Genomic DNA, 17,293 nt, shown 5'->3' with positions numbered 1-17,293 from the left:
GGTATGACACTCCATAATATATGATGTAGGGGAAATCGTGTTCATAAATGATTAAGGTAACCCTGACTTTATTGCCCCTCATGATATGATTAAGGCCTTAAGTAGTCTTACTACATGAATGATCTCTTTCGGTTGTTGGCTCATGAATTTCATGTTAGGGGAAATAAGAAGGGGTACAAGGAAAAGATTAATCATGTATTTCATTATTATTATGACATTTGAGTGATTGATGGCTATATTTGAAACTATGATTGTAATTGTAAAAATGAGAACATGTGGCAAATATATGAACAATGTATATGTGGCCACTTATACCAATTTTGTATGAATGTTCAGTTCTTGTGGACAATCATGCTAATTTTGCACTTAACTTTATTCTTGAGATTATTCACATAACTTAGACGTTAATGTGATTAACATGATCTTGATATGATTGTTTACATGGTCATCTTAATGAATTTATTAACCACTTGCATTCATAATTAATTATCATGTATTTGTATAACTTAAATGTACCCTGGTTATTGAATAGTTGTATTTATCCCTCTATTTTAATATATTTTAAGAGTTAGCTCATTTGAAACGAACAAAAAAAAAAAAGAAGCATCAAGCCAAGTGATGATGATCACTTATGTAGGCCTTTCTCCTTTTATTTTAATATGTGTGTTTAGTTTATGATATTGCTAAGTATGACAATATATTATTGATCCACTTGCATTATAGATTTTTTGTTTGGTATAAGTGTATTTTGGGCTCTTAAAAATGTGATTTGGTGCTTATGTTTGTATTAGTGGGCTAAAATACTTATGCAAGTAAAAATAGTTATTATTTGCTTGATTTGAGAACTTGAATATTGTTATGGCCTTCTTTTGTATTTTTTATATCCAAGGATGAGTAGTTAATATTAACTATACATGAATGAAAAGGAAAATTCATGTAGATGATGAGCTATTGATGAATAGATCATGCATAGAGTATGATGACTATGTAATAATTATTATGATAAATGTGATTGAGATCTTGGCTCCCTGTTACTAGTTATGGAAGAATTTGAATGGCCAAGTATTATATTAATAAATATATTTATATATATGTGTGTGTGTACTATGTGGAGTAAGGCACAGGGAGAAAATAAGGAAAAAGTTTTTCTCCCATCTTGAAATGTGTTTTTTAATACTTAATCAATCCTATGTTTTCACCCAAGTTTAATTGAATGGTGTGACTTATTGAAGTATTTTAAAGACTTAGGATCCCTTTGTTTTAAATAGTTTGTAAAAATATATGTTAAGGATTTGTTTAGATTAATTTTTTATAGGATAATCCTTTTGAGTTAGTCTTTAATTAATCATGGTTAGTGTAATGATTTAAGTCCTAATTTAGGGCACCTTTACAAAATTTATATTATATATAAACAATGAATTATATCAAAAATAAGAAATTGAGAAAAAAATCTAATATTTGATTGTATATATTTTCATGGTCTAGCTACTTTATATGGTGTGGATAGTTTTATAATTCACTTTAGATTTTGTAAATAGATTTAGGATCTACTTTATCTATAAAAATAATTTTAGGATCAACTTTATATTTTATATGAATAACTTTAAGATCTATTCTATTTTATGTATGGATAACTTCATGATTCGTTATACACTATGTGTGAACAATTTTAAGATTTACTTGTATATGGATAACTTTAGAATCATGCTTCTTATTTTTGGATGTAGCAAATAATACATTGTTATTTGATTAATTAAGAGAGAAATAAAATAATGAAACAAATAAAATAGATAAATAAATAATATATAAAATAAACAAGGGTGATGCGTATGAGATTTTCTCAATATTTAACAAACATATAATTAAGATTTCAATTATTATTAAAATACTTATATTTATATATGACATTTAATAAGGGTGTAATAGAAAATATATACAAATTTTTTTAATATTAAAGTTTTAACTAATTTCTTTTTTTGAAATATAAAGTAATTGCAAATGCCCTATAAAATCGGAGGGAGATAAAGTTTATTTTTCATCATTTGAGTTGCAGCTAGTATATATAATCAACGTTTATTTAAGTATTTAAAAAAACTAAATTGTATTTATATAATATTTAAATATTTATCGTAGTCTTCTATTCACTTAAGTATTTAAAAATTAAATTATATTTTTATAATATTTATATATTTGTCATAATATTCTATTTAAATTTTCAATTTACAAAGAAATATAAAAAAAATATTCTAAATATAAATTTTTTATATATTATTTATATTTTTAAAACTAATATATTAAATGTATAATTTTTATTTAAATATTTTTATTGATTTTATTTTTTTCATAATTATATGTAATTATTATATTATGATTTTTTATAAAATAAGATTATTATTTAAAAACAAAAAATATAACCAAACAAAATATTATTTTAATAAATTTGGCCCGCCTTCCAAATTGTTGCTGTTTCTATAAATTTCTATAAATATACCAATTAAATTAAATAAACTATGTAAGATAACAATAATCAAAAGATATTACAGAAATAAAAAGATATTGAGGGAACCTTCAAATAAAAGATATTACCATGACTTTTTAATTTTTAGATAAGTGATTTTATGATAGATATGAAGCACGTAATATTTAATATATCTTGGGATTTTTATTGTAATGCATGACAAAATTTATCAATAATAATTTTTATAATTTCTTCCATTATATATAAAATAAAAACAAAATCTAATGATATCAATTTTTTAAGACCAATTGTAACATTATTTTATTGAAAATAAGTAGATTCTATAACAATTACTTTCTCCGTTCAAAAATATAAGGTATTTTTAACTAAATCTTACCTCAATAAAATAGTTATATACTTTCAAACTAACTTTATCTTTTCATATTTATCCCTATTAAACACTCTATAATAAATATAAAGTCACTACCAATAGGACACTTTTGAAAAAAAACAATAATTACACTTTAAAAGATTAAAAATGTCTTACATTTTTTAACATTTAACTCCTCAAAAAATACCTTACATTTTTTAATAGAGGAAATATATATTTAAGTTACTAAAACAATTGAATTATACATATATAAAAGACTATTATAGAATTAAAATAAAAATTTAATTTCTCAATATTTCTATAATGTGCCAACTTAAGAGAATCAACAATATATAACTTTTATATTTTACCAAAAAAATAAAAAGTTAGGAGGACATTTGGTGAAGGACGATGATCTAATTTCCAATATTATCTAAATCACCCTCAAATCTTACGTTGGCCAAGAAGGGCATCCTCTTCTAGGGTTTGAAGTTTTTTACCTCTGCTGTCCAACTAAGTTGGAAGGTATTTTCTCATGTTTTTTTTAATGGTTTTTGAACTTTCATCCATGTTTTATTTTTTAAATTTCTATTAGATATGTGTATTGAAAAAAATCTATTTTTTATTTAAAATTACCCATATTTTTAATATCATGTATTTTCTCTTACACTTAATATTGGACAAACTTAATAAATTTTATGCTTATTAAAAAATAAAAGCTATATAATTTAAATTGTTAAAAAATGTAACATTTTAATTTTTTCTTTCTTTATAATTAATAATTATATTAAATTATTTTCATTGAATTTAAATCTTCTTAGTAAATAAGAGATAAAATTAGAAAACACAATAAGGAAGAATTTCTTTAAAATCCATAGAAACTAGTTAAATACTCTAAAATTTTATGAAATAGATATATTTAATAGGAACAAAATTAAAAAATTATTAAACTTATAGATAAAATAATAAATTTTAAAGTTTTTCTTTATTCCTGTAAAATGACTTATAAAAAAGAGTGTATAAGAAGTTTGAGATTTTAGAAATATTTATATATTTCATGAGACTTTAGAATATTTCGCTAGTTTTTAGAAGTCTCCCCAAAAATAATTAATTACTTTAAGCCTTATATTACATACCAATTTTTTTCTTCAAAAATTGCATTATATTAATACAAACAAATTTGATATGCTTTGAAACAGCTGAAATAAAGTTATAAACAATTTTTTTATTGAGAAAACAATGAAACTGATACTTATTAATGAAATTATAAAAAAAATTAATATAATGTATGAATATTTATTTTAATGCATTTAATTGTATTATACTCCCTCCACTAAAAAATGTAAGACATTTTTAATTAAATCTCACTTCTCAATAAAATAGTTACCTACTTTCCATTTAATCCTACTTTTCATATTTACCCCTCTTAAATACTCTATAATAAATATAAAGTTATTATTAATAAAGATATTTTTTTAAAAAAAGATAATTATTATACTTTTAAAGATTAAAAATATTTTATATTTTTAAATATTTAAGTTTTTAAAAATATATAATATTTTTAAATGGAAGGAGTATTATTTTACACGCTTGCCATGATCCTTTATGCCTTTTTTGGTTCAGCGTGAAACACAGATGACGTTGGGTATGGGTTTCGGTGTGCCATCTCTCCCTCTCCCTTCAATTGTATTATGCATTGGTTGGTTACTTTATAGTGTGACTTCTTTTTATATATATATATATATATATATATATATATAGTTATTTATAATAATTTTTAAATTATGATATAGTAAATAAAAATTAAAGGTTATAAATGCTTTATAATAAGGCAGGTGAAAATGGAATCAGCATTAAAAAATATTCTTTGCCAATCACAATATCAAAAATATCTTTTAATTTTTTTTAATTTAAAATGTAAGGCATTGATTAATTTTTATAATTATATAAATAAGTATGATTTTAAATTTGTAAGTAATTTTATTTTCTTATTTCCTTTGCATTTTATCCATATTAACAATTTTAATCTTCTGCTCATTTACAAAAATTAAATTCATTAAAATATTCTCTCCCCTATATTCGTTATATCCCTCCCAGTCGATCGCATCTCTGACCCCTTCGTTTCAGTCTTCATTCATCATTCTTCAATTGGCCACGTTCACGAGAGCTCTAGGCACCTCGGCACCTCCGTCATCGGCTTGCTCCCAGAACTCTGCAGAGATTGTTGGACTCCGCTCCTCAGCACCTCGATCGACTCTTTCTCTCCCCAGGTTGAGTTCTCCTTCTCCATCGTCGTCTCTCTCTCTCTCTCCCCCCCAAGGTTGAGTTCTCCCTTCTCTATCGTCGTCTTTCGCTCTCTCCCTCCCAAGGTCGAGCTCGGTGTTCTCTATCGATGTCTTTCTCTCCCCTCCCCCCAAAAGTTCCCCTGTTCTATCCGTGCTCGTCTCTTACAGTGTCACCCTTTTCTCCCAAGATTCGTCTTTCTAATTGCCTATTTGCTTCATTTAATCTGCATTCTTGCCTTGACTTGCCTTCACTTACACAAATGTCTGCTTGTACAGAGTCCATTCTTCCATCTTTGTGGTTGATTCTGATTATTTCTCATTTAGTTATTTGAATTTTTATTTGTTTAAATTTAAATTTTTAGTGATTATTTATAATTTCTGGTCATCACAATTTATGGATTATCGGATTTAGTAAGTGTTATTATCTGTAAGTGAGAGTTTTAATTTATGATGTTGGATTGTTATATTATGGATTTGGTTGTTACATTATGGATTTGATATTGATATTTTTAATTTTTTAATTTTAAATAACATTTTTATGCTTATATGGTAATTTAATTATTAGTTTTTAAATCTATATTGTTTAAAATATACTAATTTATTGTTAATTGGTTTGATCCTAATTCCACTACTAAACTGTGAACTACAATCACCAATTTGATGATCAGTTCAATTTTTAAAACTTTAATAATAGGATCATTTAAATTTTAATAGACATCAAGTTCAAAAGCCACATGGCTTTTTTTCGTTCAACCTAAAACATGTGCTACATTAGTCTGATTTCTTTTATATATATATATATACACATATATTATAATAACTTTGAAATTATGATATAGTAAATAAAAATACAAGATTATAAATGTTTTATAATAAGGTAGATGAATATGGAATCAATACTAAAATATATTTTTTTCCCAATCACAATATCAAAATATCTTTTAAAAACCTTTCTTGATTTGAAATGGAAGGCCTTGAGTAATTTTTATCATTATATAGATAAATATGGTTTCAAATTTGTAAGTAATTTTATTTACTTATTTCCTTTGCATTTTATCTATATTAACAATTTTAATCTTCTGCTCATTTTAAAAAATTGAATTCATTAAAATATTCTCTCCTCTCCATTAATTAGTTATTCACTATATTAAACAAAATCTAGTTGATATTTTAATTTTGATATCTATAGTCATGCCTATACGCAGACGCATGCATACACATGTATTCACATCCCATAAAAGGGAATGGTACTATCATTGTCGGCCTTGATCCTGAATTTTGACTTCAATTTGCAGCTGATTTCAACTTTGCAAGATGTTGGGAAAGAACTCAATTCATAAGATGAGCTCCTCCTCCTTTAAGAAGAGGTCTGATAAGAAGAAGATGGCAATGAGGCTGTTGATCACAGTTAACGTCCATGGAAGTGCATTGCCTTTGAGGTTTTTGGTCAATGATGATGATCTGGTTTCTGAGGTCATTCAAACCACGCTCGAATCTTGTGCTGGTCGAGAGAGGCATCCTCTTCTAAAATTTGATGCTAAGGATTTTTATCTCTACTGTCCAGCCACGCTGGAAGGTAATTCGTTTAATTTTTTTTTTTAGCTTTATGCTTTTATCCATGTTTTATTTTTTTTAAATTTTTTTTATTAGATATGTGAATTGATACAATCCGTTTTTGTTAATTTAAAAGTTTTTTTTAAATTTTTTTGATATCTTTTGAAACAGCCTGAAATAAAATTATAATTAAACAAACTTTTTTATACAAAACCCAATAAACAAATTAAATACCTGCATGAATATTTATTTTAATGCATTTAATTGTATTACATTACGTTATACGCATCCTATGCTCCTTTATGCCTTTTTGATTAATCATGATGTTTACGTTTAAACATATGATGATGATGATGTTCTTGAGCGTGTTTTTGTAGATTTAAGTCCAACGGAAACCATAGGATCTTGTGGAGAAAGAGAATTCGTGCTGATAAACAAGAACCTAAATGTTGCTGAGAAAGATGATGACACTCAAAAGCATAAGTTCTTTAAGGGGAAGAAGAAGGTGACAAAGAATTTAATCTTGGTTACAGTGAATGTCCATGGAAGTGCAGGGCCTTTAAGATTCTTGGTGAAGGACGATGATCTGGTTTCTAATGTCATCCAAACCACTCTCAAATTTTATGCTCGTCAAAAAAGACGTCCTGTTCTAGGGTTTGATGATCGGGATTTTTACCTTTACTGTCCTACTAAGTTGAAAGGTATTCGTTCAAGTTTTTTTTTTTTAGTTTATGTTTTTTGAATTTTCATCCATGTATTGTTTTTTTATTTTCTGATAGATATGCATATTGATAGAATCTAGTTTTTTATTTTAAATTGCCTATATTTTTTTTATCATGTATTCCCTTAATAAATTTTATGCTTATTAAAAAATTTGATAGTTATATAATTAAAATTAAAATTGTTAAAAAATATGTAACTACATAAGTTTGAACATATAATTACCAAATTACCCCACAAAGTGACTTTTAAATAAAAATATATGAAGGGGTTGAGATTTTAGTGATATTTATATATTTCATGAGACTTCAAAATATTTAGCTAGTTTTTACAAGTCTCCCAAAAAATAATTACTTACTTTAAGTCTTATATTAAAGTCCAATTTTTTTCCTTCAAAATTTTCATTATATTAATATAAACAAATTTGATATGTATTATGAATTATAAACAACTTCTTTTATAGAAAAAACGATGAAACTGATATCTATTATGAATTATGAACAAGTTAATACCATGTATGAATGTTTATTTTAATGCATTTAATTGTATCATATTATTTTACACGCTTGCTATGATCCTTTATGCCTTATTCATTAATCATGACTTTTAAGTTTAAGCATTTGATGAAGATGATAAGTGTGTTTTTGCAGGTTTGAATCCAACGGAAACCATCGGATCTTGTGGAGCAAGAGATTTCATAATGATAAAGAAGAACCTGGACGTTGCTGATAAAGATGATGATAACCATAAGCATAAGTTGTCCATGTGGAAATCATGCTTTGTCACTGAACCAAAATCTGTCCTCACGTAACTGGATTGTGCTCGCCAAGAAAGGTAAGTGATTTACTTTCTTTCCATTTTTGAATACAAGTAAAAGTTAATTACCTCATCTGTTCTCAAAAACTGTCAAATGGTAGTTAACTTCTTAAAATTACCCCAAATCACAATTATTTTCCTGAATTGCTCCCAACAAGTGTTTTAACTTATTTTCTTGTCTTTAGTCTCTCATTAATTAGTAAGGAGTATTGAAGGGAAAAAATCATTTAATGATCCAGACATTCTACATATGACTTAATTTGGGATAATGGAACTCTTCATTAACTTGTATTCAAGATGGGATGTATTCATTTTTAACCTTTCTTTTCATTTAGTGTTTTTCTTCTTAGGGTCATTTTTTCCTTTTGAAAAAGATTGTCCTTTTTTCGAATTGGTATTTCTAGAATATATTATAAGTCTTTTGTTTTAAACATATGCTCCATAAGTTATATATTAAGGTTTGAGTATTTGACTTATATGTATTCATTTTTAATATTTCTTTTCATTTAGTGTTTTTTTTTTGTTAGAGTCTTGTTTTCCCTTTAAAAAAGGTTTTTTGAGTAGGTATTTCTAAAATATATACATTCTGAGTTTTAGGCGTCTGGTTTGAAAGTTACATATAAAGATTTGAGTTCTTGACTTATACATATTTATTTTTAACCTTCTTTTCATTTAGTGCTTTCCTTGTTAGGGTTTTACTTTCCATTAAAATTTTTTTTTTGAATAGGTATTTCTAGAATATGGTATAGGATTTGCATTTTAGATACTTGCTCCATAAGTAACATATCAAGGTTTGAGACCCTGCAGGTTTGACTTATACACACACGTTTTTTTAAAACAAAAGACAGAAAATGGACTGCAAGTTCAATAATATACATTCAAAAAAGTATTAGCTTAATGGCCTTTTATCCTAATACAGCAAGAAGTGCAATTATACTTACGGGTAAAATAGTGCTGTGGCGTTTTATGAGGAAAAAAACATTATATAAGCGTTATATTTTGAACTGATGGATGGCCTGCTTGACTGAGTTTGAATAAGGCTTTGACATTTGATGCGAGTCTTATGATCCTTTATATATTATAGAACGTCAATAGAAAATCAAAGGTTACAGGGAGAAAGTAATTTGGGGCAGGCGGTGCTTAAATTTCCTGTTTCGCTTAAACTGTTTTGGGCAAAATCTTTTGGATTTTCATAGAGGAGACAATGTGGCGAAGCCAGCCGGAATTTGGTGCTGGACCATGTCACCGCTACGATTCTCGATTGGCCCTACGTGAGTAAGCCGGTTGGAGACTCACTCGGTCAAATTCATGAGAGACAATGTTGGAAGAAAATCTTCGTCGCAGCTGTGGGGCAGGTAGCTAGGCACCGCGAAATCTGTGCTGGACCATGTCACCCTTGCGATTCTCTCTAGGCCCTGCGTGAGTAAGCCTTTTGGAGTCTCACTCGGCCAAAGCTGGACCATCAAATGATTTTGTTTTTGTTTTAGTGTAATGGGAGACAATAGAGGAAGAAAGTCTTCATCGCAGCTGTGGGGCAGGTAGCTAGACACCGCAAACATTGTGCTGGACCATGTCACCTTTGCAATTCTCACTTGACCGTGCGTGAGTAAGCCTTTTGGAGTCTCACTCGGTCAAAAAAAAAAAAATTGAAGAGACAATATAGGAAGAAAATCTTCATCGCAGCTGTGGGGCAGGTAGCTTGGCACCGCAAAATCTGTGCTGGACCATGTCACCTTTGCGATTCTCGCCGGGCCCAACGTGAGTAAGCCTTTTGGAGTCTCACGCGGCCTTAAAGAAAACAAAAAAATGAGAGACAATATGGGAAGAAAATCTTCATCGCAGCTATGGGGCAGGTAGCACATGCATCCGTGCTGGACCATGTCTCCCTTGCGATTCTCTCCTGGCCCAAGGTGAGTAAGCCTTTTGGAATCTCATTTGGCCAACAAAACCGTGAGACAATATAGGAAGAAAGTCTTCATTGCAGCTGTGGGGCAGGTAGCTAGGCATCGTGAAATCTGTGTTGGACCATGTCACCCTTTGCGATTCTCTCTTGACCATGCGTGAGTAAGCCTTTTGGAGTCTCACTAGGTCAACACTACAACAAAATCAAATCTTTGTTTGTTTCAGTACAGAGAGAAAAAAAAAAAAAACGAGACAAAGGAAGAAAGTCTTCGTCATAGCTATGGGGCAGGACATCCTTGTCACCATTCCGGTACTCCATAGGTTGTTGTGAGTGAGCCTTTTGGATTCTCACTTTACCTTATTGAGGTAAAAAAAGGGGTTGCCCATAATAGTTTTTGCCACATTCAGGGACACCAATACAGCCATGTCGTTACCGTTACAAGTCCCTCTGGATGAGCTGAGTGAGCCTTTCGGATTCTCACCTCATCCATCATCAGTCCTTCTGTTGCGTTCAAGTATTCATTTATGTGATCACTAGAATACGCGCGAACTTTAAGGCTATTTTTGAATTGTATTTGAGTGTGGAAGTCCAACAGTTCACAGTTTCTTTTGGGTACGTCCAGCTGAATATGGTACCATGAGCTAGAGGCTGAATTTCCTTTTACTGTTATACTTTTATATTTTATATTACAGCATCGTTTTACCAATTGCGCTGGCTGTTCTTGTTGATCTCTTGAACTTGGCCTTAAGCTAATGCTTACGATATTTTATCCTTTTAAGTTTTTACACCATTTTAACACCTGCAAGGCCTCAAATGTTGATATGTAGTTTGCAGGTGACGATGACTTATTGGAGTCTTGCGTTAATGTTTTGCATTAGTAATTTTGTTTCTTTATCCTGTCGATTATAAGTTAGTTCAGCAGGTGTCCTGTTTGATATGTAGTTGCTTCATGAATGCCTATCTTTAAATTTGGGGGTTCTGATCTTTTAAAACTATTCTATTTTTAAGTGGTGAAAATGCCAAATCGCAATTTTATTTCAACTAAGATTATTTTACTAATAGCTAATTTTTGCTTTATTTATCACTTATACACTCCGCCTTCATCCAAATAAAACTCACGGTTTTTTCCTTCAAATTTTGGAGGTTCCCTGTGAGCTTTCACCAATCAAAAGGTGGGGGTTTTAAAAGTGTCGTTGCGTTTTGAAAATAAGTTCACACGAAAATTTTCTTGTTTATTTATCACTTAAAAACATCCACATCTTCTTCCAACTAAAACTCATGTTTTGTTGCTTCAAATTTTGGAGGTTCTGAGCTTTTTTTCCCTATCAGGTTGAGATTTAAAAAAGTTAATTATCATTGTGTTTTGAACAAATAATTTCACAAAACAATATTATACTCTCTTAATTTCAATTATTTATTTATTTATTTGAACCCCGCTATTCGGATGCATAGAGGCTAAGAAATCAAGTGTTAATGCATCCTAGGAACTTGAAGCTATTAGTAAAAGGCGGTGAGGAATTAGAGATGCCATAACGCAATAAGGATCATAGAGGTTTATGTATAAGATGGTTTTGAAGGTTTGTGTAATGTTTTAATGATGAACAAAATGGTCATATATAGAGGGAAATTAATCAGGTTGATAAATATTGATAGTCCATGGGTGTTTGAGGATAGTACAAGTTTAGTTTAGTTGCTAAACAGTAGTTAATTATGAGTATAGTTAGGACGGACCTATGTTGAAGCTTGCCACAAGCCAGGAAAATATTGCATAAAAAGACTCCAAAACTTTTATTTGCCCCCATTAGAAAATTTCATTTTGCTCCGTCATTTCAAAAAAAATTCACTTGCCCCCTTACAAAAATTCAATTGTCCCATATAAAAATTAATGATCTAAAAGACTAAAAAATTTATCCCTTTTAAAAATATTTTATTATAATTTTATATTTTATGCATTCCTTTTAGCATTTAATTTTATTGTTATATCTTTAATACAAATTAGTAAATATTTAAAATTATTTTTATAAAAAATATTATTATTTATTTTAAATATAAATTATGCTTCCACTAGTTCATTTTTTGGGTCCATCACTAATAGTTGATAAAATATTGATAGATCATGGATGATTAAGGACAGCAGAAACCAAGTAGTTGGACAGTGTCAGTGGTGGGCTACATTAATGAATGGTGAAAGTTTGAGGATAGTTGAAGTTTCGTGGCTGAACAGTTGTTAATTACTGGGTATTTTTGATAAATATTGATAGTTCATTGATGATTAAGGATAGTAGAAGCCTTGTAGCTGAATAGTGGTAGAGTATATTTAGTAATGGTGGATTTTTGAGGATAGTTGAAGTTTAGCTGCTGAACAGTTGTTAATTAGTGAGTTATAGTTGATTAATATTGATAGTTCATGGATGATTAAGGATAGCAAAAGCCTAGTAGATGAACAGTGGTGTGGTATATTTAGGAATGGTGGATTTTTGAGGATAGTTGAAGTTTAGTGGCTGAACAGTTGTTAATTAGTGAGTATTATGGACAAATATTGATAATTGATGGATGATTAAGGATAGTAGAGGCCTAGTAGTTGAATAGTGATTGATTATGAGTTTATTTGATAGTTATAGTTGTTTATAGGATAGTTATAGTTGAATATTGGTGTGCTATTCTCAAACATACATTAGTTGTAGTTGTTTATAGGAGGGGTAGCACAGGGTGTAGAGATATTTTCCCTCATATTTTCTATGTTTTAGAGATTATATATGGTGATGAAAATTCTATTCCCTCAGGTCACACCTCGAATATTTGTGAAATTATATAGCCCCCCTGATTAATCTCAAGTCTGAAAAAACGTCTTAGGCAGGGGGGTTTTAAAAACCATCTAACTCATGTTTGCCTCAAAGATTGCTGTTACAGGAGGAATAGTCTGGTTCATTTGGAGATAAACGTTGATCAATGGCCAAGGCATGGTACTGAATGATTTTTAAGTAAAGGGAATTTTTGAAATAAACAATTATATGATATTGAATTATTAAAAATGCCTGCATCTTCTGTTTTTGTTGAGCATAATATCAAACACCTAAAAAATATAAATAAAATTCATCCAAATAATATTGTATGTCTTTGTGATGCAGAGGGAGTTTGTTACTTGCGATGCACCGAAGCAGTTCAGAAAGATGCAGAAGGACATTGATTCAACGAAAATATCTAGAAGAAAATGGGAACTTGCTTTTGGTAAAGCTCTGTCCATGGTGTTTCTTGAAGAGTACAATTTTGGTATCCATGCTAATCTTTTCCCCTTATTTTTTATAATGATGTTGTGAGTGATTGCATGTGTTGCTAATCCTGTGCCAATTGCTGATATCTTTATTTGCTGTTATTGGGATTTGGCAATGAAGTCAGATATTTTTGGTCTCTCATGTGCTTACAGTCAACATGAAATGGTTTTCAATTGGATTCCTATTAATACTTGTTTTGGTCCCCCCCCCCCCCGGGATGATCGGAGTTTAACATACAAATTGCTGACAAATGGCTCAAGCCCTTAAGTATGATTGCTGTTATGGGCATAAATCTCTTAACTGTTGAATTGAAAGTTTCAATTTTTACATAAGTTATGAGTGGTTTTCTTCTTTCTCTTTTCTGAGATTTATTCTGCCTTTCTTTTAGTTGGTTTAGTTGCGCGAATATGAAATTTTAAATGGCTGGTTGTTTTATTTACTCTACAAACATTATAAGGTGCTGCACATAATATGTTATCGTCAATTTGCTAACTTCTGGTTTTTTAAGTCTGGCTAGCATTATTCCCGTGCAATGCATATGATCTGAATTTAAACAAGCAGATCAACAACATATGATTCTGTTTTGTTATAGTATATTGACATATTGTTTGATGGGATGCTCTGGTGTTGTATAATAGGTACTATGATCTTCAATGTCTGAGTAGGTGTTGTGTCTGGAAACAAAGCCACTAGCAATATTGTTTTAACAAGTTCAAGAACATCAGGATGGGGAAAAAACTCATAGAATGTCTTATATTATGGCTGTCCAGGGTTCAAGGTTCAGCTATCGAGGTTTGGCCTCTTCCTGCCCAATATTTAATGTAATATATTCAAAAAGGCCCTTTTTTCCTCTGTACAGCAGGTTCTATTGAAACTAGTTTGGCTGAGTCTGCATAGCTACAGTCTGCAGGTGATTCTGATGAAGATGAGGATGCACCTGCAGGCACAAAGGATTAGTTTTTGCACAGCTACTGACAAGCGAACAGGTAATTTCTATTCCTACTTCATGGACGCCTATTGTCCAATGAAGAGCCCATGACTGCTAACTAACTGCAAACATGCTCTTTAAAGTTTTTTGCAAGGAAATGTTGTTAATTGATTGTCTTGTTCATGTCAATCTACTTCTGGGAGCTATTGAATTCTCAATACTTTCCTTAATAATTCTTTAGTATATTATGGGGGCATTAATTGTCTTAGATAACTTCCTAACATTCTCATGGAGTTCTTGTTGTAAATTACTGTTACTTATAGGCCTGTAAATAGATGTACCATTTGCTTGTAAAAAAAAAAAAAAAAAAGAAAAAGAATATAGTACATGATTCTCAGCTCCTTTCTCAGGAGCTATTATATCTTAAAATTCTTAAAATCACTTTCAGCTGCTCTCAATTCCATTTTACTACCATATTAAGCCTCTAATAATTCTGAATTTCAGTTGATAGCCTCTTGGTCTTCCATGGGGAAAAATATCATGTCTTTAACTTCTGTTCGAAATTTGAATCATTTTCCATTCAGGGCTTGTGTTGTTTATATATATAATAAAAGGTCGTTAGTTATCTTATGTATGAAAGGTGATGCACCTATAATATGCTCCTATTCCACAAGATTCTGTAAATTGTAAAAGTTGGAAGTAGAAGGCAACTGTAATCGAGAACATGAAGTGCATAACTTTGAGATGTGTTATCCATCAGTAATCTTTAGATGGCTCTCTTGCATCGGCCATTTATTAGGTCCTCACTTTATAAAATAAGGAAAATCAGTTGGAAGGATTGATGTAATATGCGAAAAATGAAAATAAAAAGAAAGTTCCTTATCTTGATCATAATTGAGTATGATAACGAGAATGATTGTATTTGGTTTTCTTCCTTTATGTTTTTTTATTACTGTCCGCTGCAAGGGCAGACGGTAGGAATCTATAGCTCCTCTTACAGGGTTGAGTTCCCATGCAAAATTGTGCTCAGTCAAATCTTGTTTCTTGCACAATATACGTGAGTGTACTTATATATATATATATATATATATGTTTTACTTTTTATCTGCCTTTTTCCCCCCAGAACAGATAGCAGTACTACTTGCTGATGCTGAAAGAGGATAGCTCACAGAAGCTTAGTGAAGCCAACCAAGCATAATCGGTTCGCAACAGACAGGTCAGCGCATACATCAGATAATTTTTTTTATTAAATATATCAGATAGTTTTTAATTTGTTCTTAATTTAAAATCGGGGTTTCTACGTGTCATAGAAAGTTTGGGGTTTAGACTATTTCTCAAGGGTCGGATTTTCGTCTCAATCTTCTAAACTATTTAATGAATTAGTTAGACTAGACATTTGTTTTTCATGGTTGATTCTTTTCAATGGTTGACTAGATAAATGATTGGAACGTTGGAAGAACCACACTTCAAAAGTTGGCTCATGAGGTTGAGGTCAATGAGAATTCCACATTGGAACCCATCCTTCCCTATATGGGACTCAAAGAGGAAGAAGCATGTTGATAAAGGAACAAGAGTGTTGACCAGGGTCAATATTTTGGGAAGCGCAGGACGTTGAGGTTAGTGGTGAACGAAGATGATATCATTTTTTTTTTGTTTGGGCCTAAAATAAAGTGTATTTCCTCCGTTTTTATTTATAAAAGAAATTATCACTTTTTTTTTTATATAAGCAAAATTGTATATTTTAATAAACATTTATTGCACATTTTCTAATTTTTCCCTCATAATTTACATTAACAAAAAATAATTAATGCATGCTTATGTTGATTAACATAGAGTATTTTAGTCCAATTTCTTTATTTTCAGACATAATTATTGTGGTTAACTAATTTTTTAAAACTGTATGATAAAAACTATTTTTTTTAAATATAGAAAGAGAGGGAGTAGATTGATAGAAGCCCAAAGAAATAAAAGAGAAAATGTCAAGCTTATTGGGCTTGACATTTAAGATAAGGCCTGGTCCACTTCGAGGCGAGCTTCCAAGCTAAGCACGTGTTGAGTTGGCGAGAGTTAGCCTTAAGACTTAGAACAACTAAGCATGGAAGGTTGTTATTTGGGCACGAGGCCATTACCTCGGCATGCCCCATATCTTGTGAGATTGTGCCATGCATAACAGATATTTTGACATACGGGCTTTGGATGTTATGGGACCAATAGATTCAAACGAGCAATACAAATAGATGCGCACCAACAAGCTCATGATATATAGGCTCCCATTCATTTATTCAAATTTACTTTGTATTCCATACTTGGGTTATAGTCATTTTTTTTAATTCTAACGCAATCTTTACAATACTTGTAATATAACATAGTTTCAATAATCAAATTACATTTTTCCATTTATCCTTGCATCTTTGCTTCTGGATAAATTGAGTTAAGAGAACTCATGGATCTTTTATTTATATTTGAGACTCCGCATCTTTGACGCACTTGATAATCATTCAGACCACCATGAACAATGTTACTTGCACTACTCTCAAGTCTTGTGTTCCCTTAAAAAGGCTTCCTCTTTTGGGTTCTGATGCTAACCATTTTCTTTACTCTTCAAATGTCTCCTTCCATGGTATTATATATTGTTATTATTGTTAATTATTTGTTCTTATTTTTTTATTTTTATTCTATTCTTGTTTTCATTAATGTAGTTGCCAAAACACCTATGTCACACTTCTCACCTTGCCCATGCATATGTTAATAACTATATACTCTTTTCAAATTATAATATAAGTTGCTTTCTAGAAGCACCCTAGTCCAAAATATAGTCCAAAATATAGCGCTGAGTAAATTTTATGTTTTCCCTATTTATACCCTTGTTTTGATTTTTTTTAATTCCTTGTCTTTAAATACTCTATTTGAAAGACTATACATGTGTCACTAGAAAAATTTAAGACGATAAATGAAAAGATGTGAAAATGTTTAGGAAAATAAGATTT

The 17,293-nt window shown here is 30.1% G+C and overlaps 1 protein-coding gene across 1 annotated transcript; it reads left to right on the top strand.

The window, feature by feature from the left end:
- The first annotated feature begins 4,966 nt into the window (after positions 1–4,966).
- On the top strand, positions 4,967–8,215 carry LOC129292626 (uncharacterized). The gene is made up of 4 exons (XM_054930206.1): positions 4,967–5,098; positions 6,409–6,689; positions 7,045–7,368; positions 8,038–8,215. Exons 2-4 carry the CDS (start codon positions 6,428–6,430, stop codon positions 8,196–8,198), a joined length of 747 nt encoding a protein of 248 aa, XP_054786181.1. The 5' UTR covers positions 4,967–5,098; positions 6,409–6,427; the 3' UTR covers positions 8,199–8,215.
- Positions 8,216–17,293: the final 9,078 nt, after the last annotated feature.

This window comes from Prosopis cineraria, unplaced genomic scaffold, assembly GCF_029017545.1.
Source record: "Prosopis cineraria cultivar Desert tree isolate PC_DT_omini unplaced genomic scaffold, ASM2901754v1 PC14, whole genome shotgun sequence".
In the NCBI taxonomy this organism is placed as follows: domain Eukaryota; kingdom Viridiplantae; phylum Streptophyta; class Magnoliopsida; order Fabales; family Fabaceae; genus Prosopis; species Prosopis cineraria.
This window is presented reverse-complemented; position numbering and strand designations above follow the sequence as displayed.

What these genes read in the sequence shown, in the direction of transcription:
- LOC129292626 (XM_054930206.1), top strand. Translation starts at nt 6,428, where the DNA reads ATGTTGGGAAAGAACTCAATTCATAAGATGAGCTCCTCCTCCTTTAAG. An exon ending in CTGTCCAGCCACGCTGGAAG is followed by an intron (nt 6,690 to 7,044) that starts GTAATTCGTTTA and finishes GTGTTTTTGTAG; the next exon opens with ATTTAAGTCCAACGGAAACC. An exon ending in CTGTCCTACTAAGTTGAAAG is followed by an intron (nt 7,369 to 8,037) that starts GTATTCGTTCAA and finishes GTGTTTTTGCAG; the next exon opens with GTTTGAATCCAACGGAAACC.